At 30.0% G+C, this 18,066-nt stretch overlaps 2 protein-coding genes across 2 annotated transcripts; both read right to left on the bottom strand.

Moving 5' to 3' along the window:
- Positions 1-340: 340 nt before the first annotated feature.
- LOC107858018 (berberine bridge enzyme-like 15) lies at positions 341-988 on the bottom strand. The gene has a single exon (XM_016702760.1). It carries the CDS (start codon positions 986-988, stop codon positions 341-343), a length of 648 nt encoding a protein of 215 aa, XP_016558246.1.
- Positions 989-10,832: 9,844 nt separating this feature from the next.
- Positions 10,833-12,620, bottom strand: LOC107861116 (berberine bridge enzyme-like 8). Its single transcript, XM_016706499.2, has one exon. It carries the CDS (start codon positions 12,583-12,585, stop codon positions 10,984-10,986), a length of 1,602 nt encoding a protein of 533 aa, XP_016561985.2. The 5' UTR covers positions 12,586-12,620; the 3' UTR covers positions 10,833-10,983.
- Positions 12,621-18,066: the final 5,446 nt, after the last annotated feature.

The raw sequence follows: 18,066 nt of genomic DNA, 5'->3' as shown, positions 1-18,066 counted from the left end.
AAAATAAAAATGGAGTTTGGGAGAAATTTTTTAGAGTACTTGAAGTTAAAGAGGAGAGAGAAAAGTGATTTTGTTTAATATTGGAAAAGTGAAGGGTGTTAAGTGTATTATATTAAATTTTAAAGTTGTAAAAATGATGAAATGGTCCCTTAGCCCACGTGTGGGCCTCAATTTTATAACTTTTCCCCGAAAATGGATGGGTATATGACAAAATAGTTTTGTCAAATTTCTACCTTGCCAATTTTTTCCCTACTTAGTCATGTGTCAATAAATCTTTCGAATCCGAGCTATATTTTTTGAAGAACTCTCTCTTTTTTTGCCAATTCAATCCATACTAGATCTAATATATATTTCCAACTCTAGGTGGGAAAGGGATTTCAGATTCAGAAAAGTCACTGATCTTTCCTCCGTAAGGAGTAAACGACAAGTCTGGTGGATTTTGGCCTTGTTGATTCATTAGTTTCCATAGACCTTGGAGACCATATATTGAAATAGGGTGTTGGACATAGTCTGATTTCCTTTTGAAGTATACGTATCCTGCCAGATCTTTGATTTTCCTATCAAGTAAAGCATCAAGTGATGTTCCCACAGGAAACCAAGAATAGAGTACAGATTCAATCCAACTCAGCTCTATGCAATCTTCTTTTACTAACCCTAATTCTGGAAAGCTCTTTTTCATTTTGCGGAGGAGTTCATTGACTCCTCCCACGAACATAGTTATAAAAGAGACGTAGACAGTCCTTTTACCACGCAGAAATGAAGATTCCCTACTAGTCAAGAACAACCTAAGGCCGAGATTGGTATCAACTTTGTCTATGATATGTTGCCACTTATAAACTAGTTGGGTTTTATTTTGTTCCAAGGTTCGTGTCACATTGAATGTAGTCACCTTTTCTGGAATATCGAGTAAATTCACCTTCCATGAAACAATGAGACCAAAGCTAGTCCCTCCACCTCTTCTAATAAACCAAAAAAGATCCTCACCCATTGATTCTAGATCATGGATTTTTCCATTGGCATCGATTAATTTAGATTGATTTTTTAATTTAATTATTTTCTTCCACCAACCCCAAAACATGTGATTCTCCATTTAAATCATTTTTAATTTAATTATTTTATTCCACCAGCCCCAAAACATGTTATTATCTGTTTAAATCATTTTTAATTTAACTATTTTTATTTCAAACTACAAACTACTAATGACCCATCGATTCACATAGTCTAGGATCGACTACTATGTTCGTTCGATGACTGATGGAGTATAAGATCGATGATAGACTATATATAATTTTTTATTCTTCATGAATTTAATTGTCAATCTATAGCCGTGTTAATTGAACAAGGAATAAATATTTGAAAAATTGTCTGTTCAGAAGAATAACCAACACAGAAAGAAACAACCACAAAAAAAGAGGAAAAACAAAATTTTGAAACTGAAATACTTATATTCAACTTGTTCATTGCATTACATTCATGTTCATCAAAAAAGGCAAAATAGAAGAAGCTTTCTTTTACGAAAATCCTACTAAGAAAGCCTCTTCAGCAATGAATAATACAAAAAAAACTTAAAAACATAATCATTCATAAAAACCTAAACTAAATTAGGGGGATGGTAGGGGGTGATGTAGTCGTTGCCATCCATTCCAAGTCTCTTCAGAATTGCCTGAAGAAAACGAGCAATACATCGAATCTCACGCTCCAAGTACACTCAGTCTTTGCCTAGGCCGTGAAAAAGCCAATCAAAATCATTATGAATTCATAATAGCAGCAGATCATAGTGACGAGGAGGAACTCGTCTGATTAGGCATAGGGTAATTCGGCGACCAGGCATAATTTCAATTTTGGTGAAGAAGATTAGGGTTTATGATGTTTCCGGTTTAGGAATAACTGAATGCTTACATAGAAATAAGCATTGTACTTATAGACCTATAGAATGTATCCTTTTATATTCCCAACCAATGGTCAGTTGACGCATGTGGGAATAAAAAACGCTTGGCTTGCGTATACCAGCAGTATTTATTGAGAACAGATGTGTTTGTAGCTTTTAATTAATTGGAAACAGGAAACAACGATTCAACGCATTGATTAGAGAGATATGGCAGTAGAAAGACCCGCATAGCGTGTTTGATGAGTAATCATATAACTAATACATAATATTTAATACACCGTGTAAAATATATACCGTAGAATTATGTTGTCAACGTAGATAAAATTTTAAGTTGATTACAACTGAACGTTAAATTTTATAGAAATGCACACTTATCCCCCAATACAGTAGCTTTACAACTGAAGAAAAAAAGCCTATCTAAGGTTTGTTGGCCATGCTACATGTGATTCTTTTGTGCCCAAATTTCTTGCATATTGAACACCTATTCCTCCTTTTGGACTTGAATATCTCACTGACGCCCTTAACGCATTTGACTTTCTTCCTTCCGAGTTTGGGATTGTAGGGGGGTAGAGAAATATTAGTGTCCTGCAATTACTATGGCACCGTTCATTCGGCCTCTGAATGGACAACGTTAATAGCTTTTGAGTATGCAAGGAGGTAAGTTTTACCTTTATAAATTAGCGACGAGTACTCATAAATGGAGTTAACATAACCTTTGCCATTGCCATCTTTGCTCGCAAAGCTGCCATGGCATGTCCGCACGATATTTTCTCCAAGTCAAATTTTCGATAAGAACAACCCCTCTCCAAGAGATTGACCTTGGCAGTAACACCATAGCCAAACACCGTGAATTAGTCGAGACCCCCGTTTGCATTAGTCACATACAAAAAATTGCTCGCACTCTGATTATCCCTTAGGATCTTTTCCGCACAAGGCAATAATTTGTTGATTTTACAGTCGACAAAGGCATGTCGCTCCCTAAATTTTTCATCAATTTCTTTAGCAATTGAATTGAATATGTGCGACATGGGGTACTCTCACTCATCCATCAACACTGAGTTAGGTGACTCGGTGATGTGTGTGGTCATTACATCATAAACTATTGCCCGGGAAGTGTGCTCTACTCCATTTTTTAAAGCCAAGCATATTTTCAAGGACATGTACTGCCTCAGGGCAATTATTCTTCAATTCTGCAAAATGCTCGCTAAACTCATCAAGAGAATAAGCCTTTTACGTGGCGTAGAATAGATAAAGATGCTCTCCACAGTGTTGATTTACACGAAGATTTTCAGCGACGTGCCTCATGCAAAGTCCATGATGTGCATGACTGTAAACACGGGAGAAAGCATTGGCAATGCTAATATGCCTATCGAAGATGATACATAGATCTGGTTCATCTTCTACTATAGACTTCAACTTCTCGAAGAAGAAGGTCCAAGAAGCATCATTCTATTTATCCACGACACAAAACGCAATTGAAAAGATATAATTTTTGGTGTCCTATTCAACAGTATTCAGTAACATAACCTTGTACTTGCCATACAAATGTGTGCCATCGACGGCAATTACCTTTATCATATGGGCATATTCCCCGTATGCAAGCTCCGAATGCTAATAAGTAGTAAACGAATGATCCATCCATCTGATTTACCATGATAGAGTAAGAAGACTCGGAATTCAATAACTCCACCATGTGGAAAAAAGTTGGCAAACAAGCATATCCATGCTCCGGTGTGCCACGAATAATGTTCTTCGTAATTACACTTTCTTTCCAACACATCCAATAGCTTGCATTGCAATGCATCTCCTTAAACATAATCCTTTGAATTTCTCTTATGCTTGGATCTTTACCATTCCAAAATTTATTTACGCATAGTAAAGCAATCAATTCGGACGAGATTCTCTTATGCCTGCAGGTGGCGTGTTCAACACCGCACGTGTGTAACCCGACATACTTGTATATGTGAAATCTGTCCGACGTTTCATACTTCATTGCCTGCTACAACAGGCCACAACCACGAGATACACATTTCACCTTCAATAATTTAGTGTAACTCTTCTCCATACAATAATCAAAAGACTGCCTCACCACTGCTCCATCTAGTAGCATTTTGAGCTCTTTCTTGTCAGCGAATGTTTGATCACAATAGAAATTGGTTCCATCGGCGAAGGAATGTCCTGGTTGTGATCCTGTTCCACAGTCTTCTTCCACATCTTGCGACTCTAATGAAATGTTTTTCATATGCATATAATCATCTTCCATATTAATTAGATGATCGCCATCGTTATCATAATTATTCAAATCGTCATCGACTGTCGGGTGCTGGGGTGGGGGTGGTGATAAATTCAGTTGTCCTTCAAAGAACCTCTCAACTACATTTATCTTTAAAATAGGCCTAAAGTCATCTGCTCAACCTCCATCGTGTACATCAACACACGTACATCATATTTATGATCGTAGGATTCACTTTTTTCCTTGAACGCATTAGATAACTAATCACCATGTCGATAGGTGCGCAATCTAGAGCCCCGTTCTGCATTACGCTTGCAACCAATTCGTTGTATGAACCGTTGTGGCGAACAGCAATGGGAACTGTCACCTCGGTAAAAGATCTCTATTTTCAACATTTGGGAGTCTCCACCCATTCTCTCATGAATCACCAGAAACCAGAACAAATTCTACAATAGACATCCTAGAATTATGCTTTGGTCAACGGTCAATTATGCTTATGGTCTATGTCGGGATATATGCATGATTGATGACTGACAATGAAGGGTCGATGACTGGAAACATATTCGTACAAAAACCTTGAAATTGCAAATATTGCTTCTAATCAACGATCGTTGGGTTTATGGAATAGAGAAATGAACTTGGAGTCGTCTGAGCTACTGTAATGTACATTCTAAAGTAGTTTTGAGTAATGTGAGTGATTTAAAGCTTTTTAACAATGGTGGGAAGTGTGTTTGACAAGATAGCAAACAAATGGGGTAACAATGAATGCAATGGACAAGCTTATGATGTTTGTGGACTGATTTAGAGTTGATTATCGAAAAATAACTCCGAAAAAGTGGCTGGAATCAGAGCTTTTTGGAGGGAAAGAACCTTCTATTTTAAGCTTTTGGAATTTTTTTAAATTATTTTTGGAAACCTAGATATTTTTGTATTATATAATGGTGAATGATGAAGTGGGTTGAAGTGTATTATTAGAAACTTGTGGATGAATTTGTTAAGTTAAAAATATTGGGTTAAAGTGGATTATTACAAAACTTGTGGGTGAATTTGTTGAGTTGGAAAAGTTATTGATGATGTGGATTAAAGTGGGTATATGACAAATTTTTAAAAACTTGTATCTAAATGACAAAATAGTTTTCAAAAGCTCCTTTTTGGCATGAAAGCCCTAGTTGCGACGAAGGCTAGCTATTTTTATGTTGTATACCTTCCAACGTAAGGGTGACCATCTTAGTCGCTAGATACCAAATATTATAGCAAAATTATCAAAGTTTGATATTGTAATTTTGATATTATTGTATCTTATAGGAGTATGATTTTTGATATATATTTTCTTTATAAATTTTGTATTTATAAGAAAGATATCGAAATATGGAGTATCATACAGAAGTATATAATTATATATAGTAAAATCTTTTTAAATTAATACTCAACAAATTAATAAACTCTGTAAAATATTTTTCTTCGATTTTAACTTGGGCTAGTGGAAAAGATTACCGATTTTAATAAGATAATAAGTTAATATAATTTTGAAAAACTCCTATACAAATATATCGTCCCACTAATATTATAACCTAATAATTTATTAAAAACACAAAAATATCTAAGACAGTTCAGTGAAATAGGATTCTAGTGTTTTTTTTTTTAAATTTTAATCTAGTTGAAGCTCATCTTTAACTTTTCTTATTGTATCCAAAAGCTTCGATGTTATATTGTCAAAGTGCAAAAAAAAATTGTGAACAGTTCTAGATGCGCTACGTACATCCCTCTGAGTAACTAGTTCTAAAGGTATTGTGTCGTTTTCAACTTCATCATCAACACTATTTTCTCCTGTGGTATCCACAATAATCCAACAGGCTATTGACATTCATTTTATAGCGATAATCTAAATCATTAATCATGACTTCAAGTTCATTAATGTCGTAAGACAAGTTCATATATAAATTAGTAAAATACTCAAAATTACTCCTCTACCTTAATCTTGAAAGCATTCTTTAAATTAATAAATATTAATGTATTAATTAGATAATATTTTTATAAAATAATAATATTTTATGGTCCAACAATATTAATTTAGAGATATATGTATGTATTATCTGACAAGCCAACCCAGCATAGAAGCTACACATACAGCATAAAAGTAGCTGGCTTTCGTTGCAACTAGACCGCGTCAAAACTCGAAACTATATATATATCCCTCATTGGAAGTTATATATATAAAACCCTTATTGAAAGCTATACAACATATATAAAAGAATATAATAATATAACCCTTATTGGAAGCTATATATATATAAAACCCTTATTGGAAGCAATACAGCATATATAAAACTAACCGGCATTCGTAGAACAAGACTGCGTCAAAACCATATATATATATATATATATATATAACCCTTATTGGAAGCGATACAACACATATATAAAAGTAACTGGCATTCGTAGAACTAGATTGGTCAGTGGCGGATTCAGAATTTAAGAGTTGTGGGTGGTTGGGAGGTTCAAAAATTTGTATTGATGTCAAAAGCTTTAAGGCTCTGCTTAAAAATTAAAATACTCATCTATATTCTTGATTTAGTGTATGCTTATCAAAGTCTTACACCAATTTTATATATTCTAATATAATTATACCTAATTTATCTCAAATTTATTGAGTGCTATAATTTATATCTATATCTATAATTATAATTATAATTATAATTATAATATACTAAAAGTGTGAAGACCCTTAAAAAAGTTATTTGAACTTTTTACCCTTTATTAAAACACTCTTCTTTAAACAAAACTGTCTTTCACTATATTTTTTAATTTATTATTTAATTATTTTACTGTCTTTTCACTAGATTTTTTAATTTATTATTTAATTATTTTTTACTATATTAACTAGACATCTTAAAATATATGGTAAGAGAATTAATTAATATTTTCCTTTTTATTAGACTTCCTAAAATATATGGTAGGAAAATTAATTTTAATTTTCCTTTCTACAGTTTAATTAGAAAAATACTCTTAAAATAGGACTCTATTAAGGAAATACTTCTATAAATATTGAGATGTATGTTAAACTAGAGAACAAACCGGTTAATCTATTGGGAGAATATGATTGATGCTCATCTAACTTGATTCAATTGCATGTCTAAATTGGTGGATGCTTGATTCGGTCGGCTTTGAAGAATTTCTTGTGTAAAGGTTAGGTTTAATTATATTGTTTTAATATCTTTATTATCTTATTGTTTTATTTTAATTTACAGATGCTAGATGAATGTGGGTTGGCTTAGAAAAAAAAATTTGAGGTAAAGGTTAGGCTTAATTGTATTATCATAATATCTCTATTAGTTTGTTATTTTGTGGTAATTTACAGTTCGTAGATGAATCTCGATCGGCTTTGAGAAATTTTTGTGTGTAAAATTTAAATTTAATTGTATAGTTTTGATATCACTTTTATCATATTGTTTTGTTGCAGTTTACAGGTGATAGATAAATGTTGGTCGGATTTGAGGATTTTTTTTTATGTAAAGGTTAGGTTTAATTGTATTATTTTGATATCTCTATTATAGTATTATTTTGTTATTGTTTACAGGTGGTAGATGAGTGTTGGACGATTAAAAATATTTTTGGTAAAGGTTATGTTTAATAAATAAATTCTCCAATCTTTACATACTCAAAAGATATTAAATTTAATTATTATATTCATCTTTATTATTTAAATAAATATCCTATTTAGTGTAATATTTGAACTCATTAAAGTGAGGTACACGTGCAAGGGGTGTACACCTAAACTAACATATATATATATATATATATATAAAGTGTGAAGACCTTTTGAAAAGTGATTTGAACTTTTTACCCTTCATTAAAAGATTCCGTAATAGACAAAATTGTCTTTTTATATTTTTTTCTTCAATTTTTAATATTGAATATTGACTATAATAAATATATATAAAAAAAAAATGGAGAAGATTTTCTACTTTTAATTGAATTCTTAAATTTATGGCAATAAATTGTTAAAGAAAATCCAACTTCAAAAAAATTATTACATAAGAAAAGTTTCTATATAAGGTAAAGTTCTAAATATTTCTAAAAAAATTGGGAAACTATTTTACATAAAATAGGTTAAGACTCCTGAAAGAAGAAGAAGAAAAAAATCTTCCAAAAAATAAATGAAATTCGTGTACCCCAATTAAAAAAGGTAAGTTGATTTCAAACAAACAAAAAAAGAGGTTTTTTTTTTGTTTTTAAGGATAGGATTATTATTTTTTTATTATAATATTTTAGTGTAGGAGTCTTTATATTTCTTTCCTTTTTCTAATTTTACAAGTCCATTTTTAAGTTTATGCGCATACATTATTTGGGTAATAAAATTTGTGGCTTTGAAATTTTTTTTAAAAAAGATTAGATTTAATTGTATTATTTTGATGTCTCTACTCTCAGTTTTTTTGTGTGTGTGTGCAAAGGTTATATTTAGTTGTATTATTTTGATATCACTATTGTTGTATCATTTTGTTGTAGTTGACAGGAGGTAGATGGATGTCGATTGACTTTGAGGAAAATCTTTTGCAAAGGTTAGGTTTAATTGTATTGTTTTGATATCTCTATTATCGTATTATTTTACCGCAGTTTACAGGTGGTAGATAAATTTTGATTGGCGTTGAGAATTTTTTTGCATATATGTTAGATTTAATTAAATAAATTCTCCATCTTTATATGTTCAAAAGATGTTGAATTTACTTATTGTATTCTTCTTTATTATTTAAATAAATATTCTATTTAGTGTAACATGCAAACTCATTAAAGTGAAGTACACGCGCGAGGCGCGTACACCTAAACTAGTGTATATATACATATATACATATTAGTATTGTTACAAAATTGACTATTGTACTTAGATGTGGAACTCTGAAGGCTCTATCTTAATTGAAATGTCCATTTTCTATAATTGATTAACAAAGGAAATTGCATGTTTGTACTTTCTTTAATATTTCTACATGTGTAAGGTGATAGCATGGTACAATTAAGACAATTCTTATAAAGTGGAAGTCATATTTCTTTATTGTAGAAATATAAGTAAGTTAAAGTTTTATGATCACCAATTACCGTATTGCAAAATATCAAAATCAAACTTTAAGATACCAAATCATACAAAATTATACTATTTTGATATGATAATGAAATAATAATTATAAAAATTGAATATCGTACCATATATCGCACCCCTAGCTTCCTAGTCCTATAGTTTTGTTTCAAGAATTCAATTATTCGAAAAAGTTTTAACCTACTTTGCTATTTTTACAAGACAAAACAACAATTCTTACAAGTACCAAATTTTCTCATATAATTGCAATGACAGTATTTGCCTAAATTAAAGTACGGGAGAGGGCAAAAAAGGGTAAAAATTTATGCGCACCGAGTTTTTGCACCCAATTCAATTAAGCTAATCACAGAAGACAAATTATAATTTATTAGGAATCTTATTTAAAATAAAGAAAGTTCAAAAAAAATACTAAGTACTTCTTAATATAAAAGGAAGGTAAGCATTAAATACGACTTATTGTAGATAAGTATTATACAAATTACAATAACCCAATTAGCTGTACCCATCGGGTTCCGCTGTTTCAAGGCGGGTCTACCACGATTAGTTTGACGGGGCCCTGAAGATGCGGCCGATTTGTAATGCCTCTTGTGGCCCTGCTGGGACTCGAAATAGCGACCTAAAGGACTTTGTCCTTAGGCCTTTACTAGCCGAGAAACCCCTCAGGGTTAATTACAATATAACTACGATAAACTGTTAAAACATAAGTAATTTTTTTTCCCATACAAAATTTATAATCTTCTCGTAACATGTAACCGTTCTTTTAGCATCGACAAGAACTTCTGATAATATAATTCCCTTCCTCTTGCTTCTTCTTCAAGCATTGAGAAAATGTTGGGGAGGTCATGGGATAGTCTTCAATACAGGCTCAGGCTCTGCTTCTTCCCCTTACCTTTATCCTTATATAAACTCTATATAAAGGAAGTGTAGTCAAATTTTTTTCTGTTAATCTTTTGATTTGTTTTATTAATGTTATAAAGGGTAAGTGCTTTTCTTCTTTTCTAATGTTAAAATATAATGTTTATATTCTTTTTCAAAAATTAGCAAATTTAAATAACAAAATTTCAATTGTAGATGGAAAAAGCAGTTTTGAGTAAAGTCTCTAGCTATCACACTTGGTATTACTAATATAATTTTCTCTATTTTAGATATATGCAAATGCACTAGTTAACTATGGTTAAAAATAAAAATTCATTGTTAAACAAAATGAACATGTCATTTGTTTATTGATTAGATTTAAATACGCAGGTAATTTTTTTCCCGTGAAATTAATTTATACCATCAACCAAACATAACATAAATCTGATACCAAACTTATTTTTGAGATATCTCATCTTATCTCATTTGATATGTGATATTGTGATTATATAAATTATTCCAAGGATTATAAACCTAGAAATATAATTCCAAAATAGTTTAGTCCAAGTACCAAATGATCCATAAATATATAGTGTTATGATTTGCTCCGCCAATTGAGTTTGAATTACTACTTTCACAAAATAGATATTTCCACTCTATCTGGGGCAGTTAGATTTTCATTCTTAAAAACACACAAACAAATTATGGGTTGAGGAAAAAAAATCTACTTAATCTATGTTTTGTTTACGATATCGAATACAGGGAAATAATATCAGAATCGCCATATAATTACAATAACCAAAACATATACATCTTACACAATCTTTGGAGCATCATGGCTCCATTTATTTTTCAATACAAATATTGTAACATATACGTAAAAGAACTATGTGAAAAGCCTCATTTTCAGACAAATGACTAAGCATAAGACAATAGAGGAGGAATACTTTGTTCATTCCTAAAGAAATTTGTTGGATCAAATTTAGTCTTCACTTTCACCAATCTATCAAAGTTGTTCTTGAAATATTTCTCCCCCCAAATTTTTGCTTGTGCATAGCTTGTGTTTCCTTTGTTGTTCACTCCCAAATCAAGATCTCTATAGTTGAAATATGCAGCTCTAGGAGACTTGGATACATACTTAGTCATATATCGATAAATCTTTCGAATCCGAGCTATATTTTTTGGAGAATCCTTTCTTTTTTGCCAATTCAGACCATACTGGATCTGATATATATTTCCAGCTCTATGTGGGAAAGGGGTTTCAGATTCAGAAAAGTCACTGATCTTTCCTCCGTAAGGAGTAAACATCAAGTCTGGTGGACTTTGGCCTTGTTGATTCATTAGTTTCCATAGACCTTCGAGACCATCTATTGAAATAGGGTGTTTGACATAGTCTGATTTCCTTTTGAAGTATACGTATCCTGCCAGATCTTTGATTTTCCTATCAAGTAAAGCATCAAGTGATGTTCCCACAGGAAACCAAGAATAGAGTACAGATTCAATCCAACTCAGCTCTATGCAATCTTCTTTTACTAACCCTAATTCTGGAAAGCTCTTTTTCATTTTGCGGAGGAGTTCATTGACTCCTCCCACGTACAGTGTTGTAAAAGAGACGTAGACAGTTCTTTTACCATGCAGAACTGGAGATTTCCTACTAGTCAAGGACAACCTGAGGACGAGATTGTTATCAACTTTGTCTGCGATATGTTGCCACTTGTAAACTAGTTGAGTTGCATTTTGTTCTAAGGTTCGTGTCACATTGAATATAGTCACCTTTTCTGGAATATCGAGTAACTTCACCTTCCATGAAACAATGAGACCAAAGCTAGTCCCTCCACCTCCTCTAATAGCCCAAAAGAGATCCTCACCCATTGATTCTCGATCATGGATTTTTCCATTGGCATCGATTAATTTAGCATCAATAATATTATCTACAGCAATACCAAATTTTCGAGACAACATGCTATAGCCTCCACCACTAAAGTGTCCACCAACACCAACAGTAGGACAAACCCCAGCAGCAACGGCCAACTTTTTACTTTTTTCGGCGACCCTATAGTATACTTCCCCTAGGATCGCGCCAGATTGAATCCAAGCAGTCTTGTTTTCAGTGTCAATGGAAATTGATCTTAGGTTTCTAAGATCAATAATGACAAAAGGGATATCCGAAATGTATGAAAGTCCCTCATAGTCATGTCCACCACTTCGAATTCTGATTTGTAGGTCATGTATCTTAGAGCAATATATAGCTGCCTGAATATCAGACTCATTTAGGGGAGTGATAATAATTGAAGGTTTGAGTTTGGAGGTTAACCTTAGGTTAGTCGAAAAAGAGTTCAAAATTGTGGAATATGATGAATTATTAGGAGTGTGGATGACTTGTGATATTGAGTTTGAGTTGACAGTATGATGAGAAAGGCATTCAAGAAAGTCAACATGGGAACTGGCCGAGTTAGCCCATGATAATGAAAGCCAAATTGAAAGAAGGAGAAAGATGATTGGCTTCTTGAAAGTAATCATGATTCCTCGTTGAAATATTTGATGATGGAAAAATGGAAACAAAGAGCTTCTATTTATAGTATTGGCTTGGGAGTAATAATAGAAGCTTAGGTAGTGTTTGGTATGAAGGAAATATTTTTTATAGCTAATGTTTTGGAAAATAAGTTTAGTGTTCCGTAAGTAAGCGAAAAATGTTATTGCAATAGTATTTACATATTTCCTCATATTTTTGGAGCTTGTTTTCCTAGAATAAATATTTTCTAAAAATTCTATCCAGCTAAACATGAAAAAATAAGAAAAAAATTTTAAAAAAATATACTTCTTTCATACCAAACACACCCTTAGTTTCAAATCCTAAGACCATCTAGTATAGAATAATATTAATGTTTTCATATTATCCTTATTAAATAACCAAACAAAGTAATAATTATAATCGTATTTAAAATTATAATTTCAAAATATTATTAATAAAATTAACTTAATAAAATATATTAATGATTTTCTGAATTAAAGGATGTGTCAGATCAACACGATTTAAATAATAGGACAACGAAGGAAGTAAACGTTATGCGGATTATCTGTGACATTTACTCTTAATAGTTTTTGCATGTTCAAGTTGACTTTAGAGACTTGTTTTCTTAAATTTGTAAGCTTTGACTTTTGAAGAAGTCTAGTTGCTACGAAAGCCAGCTACTTCTATGCTGTATACTTTCCAATGCGTAAGGGTGGGCATATTATATACTACCAAATATTACACTATCAAAATTATAATTTAATTTGATATGTATTTTTTAAATATTTTATATTTATAAAAAAATATTAAAATATTGTGTACCATACAAAAGTATATGATTTTATATATAGTAAAAAAGAAATTAATAGACTTTATTGATTTCGACTTGGGCCAGTGAAAAAGATCACCAATTTTGATAAGATTATAAGTTAATATATTTTTGAAAAGTCCATATATAAATATATGGTCCCATTAATATCATAAATTAATAATTTTTTAAAATTACAAAAAATATCTAAGATAATTTAGTGAGCTCCACCATGCTCACCGTGCGTCTTGTGCTATTAAAGCGATTTAGGAACTCATGCTCCAATTGCTCCCAGCTATGGATGGAGTTAGGCTCGAGGTCTGTACACCAATCGAAGGCGTTTCCCTTTAGGGTACGAATAAACTGTTTGACAAGATAGTCACCATAAGCTCCAACATTATTACATGTCTCAACAAAGTGTGTGACATATTGTTTTGGGTTCTAATATAATTTTGATTTTTTGTTGTTAAAATTTAAATTTAGTTAAAGATCATCTCTTAATTTTTCTTATTGCATCCAAAAGTTTCAGTATTGTCTTCTCGAACTGCACAAAAGAATTGTGAAGAGTTCTAGATATGATAAGTGCATCCTTACGAGTAACTGGTTCCAAAAGCATTGTATTGTTTTCAACTTCATCGTCAATACTATTTTCTTCGATAATATCCATAATAATTCAACAAACTATTGACATTCATTTTATGGCGGTAACCGAAATCATTAATCATGACCTCGAGTTCATTAATACCGTAAGATAAGTTCATAAATTAGTAAAATACTCAAAATCACTCCTCTACCTTAAATCTTGAAAATAATCTTTAAATTAATAAATATTAATTTGTTAGTCAAATAATATCTCTATAAAATAATAATATTTTATGAACCAACAATATTAATTTAGGTATATATGTATTATCAAACATGCTAACCCTTAATGGAAGTAGGGGTGGGCATGGTACGGTATTTTAAATTTCGATAAAGTAAATTTGGTTTTCAGTATCTAAAAGAACAATACTGTTACCATAACAAATTAGTTCGGTTCGGTATTTTTAAATTCTATTTCGGTATTTTATGGTATGGTAATTTGGTAACCATACTTTATTTGATTTCTAATTACATATATTCATATAGAAAAACTATAACTTTAAATTTAAAAAATGTCTCAATCATGTTAAGGCTAAAAACTATCTTTGTTAATCAATTACACAAAAATAACATTTCAATCACAATTGAATAGTCCGAGATGCAAATTCTGAACAACATTACCTAAACGTAAGCATAGTACTCCTAAATAATAAGCTTCCCAAAAAATTTATTTCTGAATAAAAGTTACTTTTATGTTCAATTGACTAATGGATGATATATAAATATATTTAATAATCTTAAATATAATATATATATATATATATATGGGTTTTATATGTTATTAAAAAACTTCGGTGCGGTATACTGTATTTCGGTATTTATTATATAAATACCAAATGCCAAAATAATTTAAAATTTTTACCAAATACCATAATATCCATACCGCGGTATAAAAAATTTCAAGATCTAGTATTTGGTATATACCATACCATGCCCACCCCTAAATTGAAGGCTAAACATGCCGCATAAAAGTAGCTTAAATTCGTTGCAACTAGGCTTCGTCAAAAGCCAAAACTACCCCTCTCTCTCTCTATATATATATGCCCTTATTGGAAGCTATATATAACAGATATATAAATGTAACTGTTATTCGTATTAGGTAGAACTAGACTGCGTCAAAGTCAAATATATATATATACACACTCACAACACCCCTTCCCCCGCCCCTCCTTATTGGAAGCTATATCTATAATAATAATAATATATTAAAAGTGTAAATACATCCTTCAATAAAATACTTTTTTTTTTAGATAAAATTATCTTTTCACTATTTTTTTAATTTATTATTTAATTATTTTTTATTATATTAACTAGACTTCCTAAAATATATGATAGGAGAATTAATTAATATTTTACTTTCTACTAGACTTCCTAAAATACATGGGACTCCTAAAATATATGATAGGATAATTAATATTTTCGTTTCTACTGTTCAATTAGAAACATACTCCTAAAATAGGACTCTATTAACGAAATATTTCTATAAATATTGAGATGTACTTTAAATTAGAGAACAAATCAATTTGTCTTTTTGGAGAATATGATTAATGCTCATCTAACTTGATTCGATTGCATGTCTAGATGGTGGATGTTTGATTTTCTAACCCTCAACTTCTTCACTATCTTTGTTAGCATAATAGAATTCAACATGTGTGTGTATGTATATATATATATATATATATATTATTATTTTTTTGTTTTCATTCAAAATCATTCTTTAGGGTCAAAATTTTCGCTCAGACAAGAATTAGTTGGATCAAAATCGAAGTTTTGTGATCACTATTATATTTTTTTTATAATTTACAAGTCGTAGATGAATGTCGGTTGATTTTGAAGAATTTCTTGTGTTCTTTATTATCTTATTGTTTTATTTTAATTTACCGATGCTAGATGAATGTGGGTTGACTTTGAAATTTTTTTTTAGGTAAAGGTTAGGTTTAATTGTATTATCGTAATATCTCTATTAGTTTATTATTTTGTGGTAGTTTACAGTTCGTAGATGAATCTCAATTGACTTTGAAAAAATTTTGTGTGTAAAATTTAAGTTTAATTGTATTGTTTTGATATCACTTTTGTCGTATTATTTTGTTGCATTTTACAAGTGATAGATAAATGTTGATCGGCTTTGAGAAACTTTTTTTATGTAAAATTTAGGTTTAGTTGTATTATTTTTTTATTGTTTAGAGGTGGTAGATGAGTGTCGGACAAGTTTGAGAAAAATTTGTGTGTAAAAATTAGATTTAATTGTATCATTTTGATGTCTCTATCATTGTATTGTTTTGTTGCAATTTACAGATGGTAGATGAATATCGATCGATTTTTAAAAATATTTTTGGTAAAGATTAGGTTTAATAAATAAATTCTCTATCTTTACATACTCAAAAGATATTAAATTTAATTATTATATTCATCTTTATTATTTAAACAAATATCCTATTTAATGTAATATTTGAAGTCATTAAAGTGAGGTACACACACAAAGCGCCTACACCTAAACTATTACGTACACCTAAACTAGTAACTTATATAAATGTAAGTGGCATTCATATTTGGTAGAACTAGACTGCGTCAAAGTTAAATCTATATATATTGAGTGTGTGTATATATATAGTATTAGTATAGAATGGACTATTATATTTAGATATTTGAAATTTGATTACTCTATCTTAATTAGAATATTCATTTTGTGTAATTCATTTCATGTCCATATCTATATTTATTCTATAATCTATAATCTATAATCTATATCTATATCTATATCTATATGTATAATCTATAATCTATAATCTATAATCTATATCTATATCTATATCTATATCTATATCTATATGTATAATCTATAATCTATATGTATAATCTATATCTATATCTATAATCTATATTTATATCTATATCTAGCTATAATCTATACTATATTAAAAGTGTGAAGGACCTTAAAAATATTATTTGAACTTTTTGTCCTTTATTAAAAGATTTCACAGTTGGCAAAATAGTCCTTTCACTTATTTTCTTTAATTATTAATTACTTATATTTATAATATTGTCTCCTAAATTGTGAAAATTTTTAAAACTCCTTAAATATATTGCATGGGAAATTCTTAGAGGCTGAAATTTAATTGAATTTAAAGTATGAACTGTATTAGAACTCCTATGTTACAATCAAATAATGAATCCTACGGTTAGGACGTTTTATTGCCCAAAAATTATTACAATAAAAAAATTACTATAATTTTTCCCCAACTTATTTTCCTTTTATATAATTACATTTCTTTTATCAATAATAATAATAATAATAATAATAATAATAATAATAATAATAATAATAACCAAAAAAAGGTACGGAAAGTTTTAGCTATTTAAACTATGTAATATAATATAATATATTTATTAAATAAAATAAAACAAGAAAATTATATTGTTTTGTGAATTTATTAGGCAACTAATTAAAGGAGTCTTCTTTTCTTAATAAAATTCAAAGACGGCATTCACTTTTAGTTGTAGGACTCTTTCTTTGTATTTTTCCTCATAAATTTGTATGTTTCTTATCGTATTTTTTTACTTTCAATTTTCTGTGCATGAAATTCTTTTCTTGGTGTTTTAGAATTCTTTTATTCATAGACAAACATATTAACAATAATAATATATTAATATATTTCATGAGTCTAAAAAGGTAGTGTATATAAATCTTATTCTTAGCCTGTATATTATGCCGGTTAAAATCAATTTGTTTTGTTTTTTGTATCATTTGACCATCTCAAACAGGTATGTTTTACGATAAGTTAATTAATTTATTGTTTTTTTTTTTTTTTTATTATTATTATTATTATTATTATTATTTCTTGTATCGAGGATCTAACTAAAATAATCTATCGATAAAATAGTTCATTCACCAACTTAAATAGGTAGGCATCACATGTTATCCTTTGTTGTTAAAAATATATGTATTATTTGTCTATAGGTTGCTGTACTTTCGTATATTGTGAAGACATAAACTTTTTTTTAGAAAGAGATATGTTCTCTTTTGCTGAAAAAGAAAAAT

The sequence above is a fragment of the Capsicum annuum genome, chromosome 2, assembly GCF_002878395.1.
Source record: "Capsicum annuum cultivar UCD-10X-F1 chromosome 2, UCD10Xv1.1, whole genome shotgun sequence".
Classification (NCBI taxonomy): Eukaryota; Viridiplantae; Streptophyta; class Magnoliopsida; order Solanales; family Solanaceae; genus Capsicum; species Capsicum annuum.
Note: the sequence above shows the minus strand (reverse complement) of the source record. Positions and strands in the feature narration are given on the sequence as shown.

Excerpts from the sequence above, each read along its gene's own strand:
- LOC107858018 (XM_016702760.1), bottom strand. The coding sequence starts at position 988 with ATGGGTGAGGATCTTTTTTGGTTTATTAGAAGAGGTGGAGGGACTAGC.
- LOC107861116 (XM_016706499.2), bottom strand. The coding sequence starts at position 12,585 with ATGATTACTTTCAAGAAGCCAATCATCTTTCTCCTTCTTTCAATTTGG.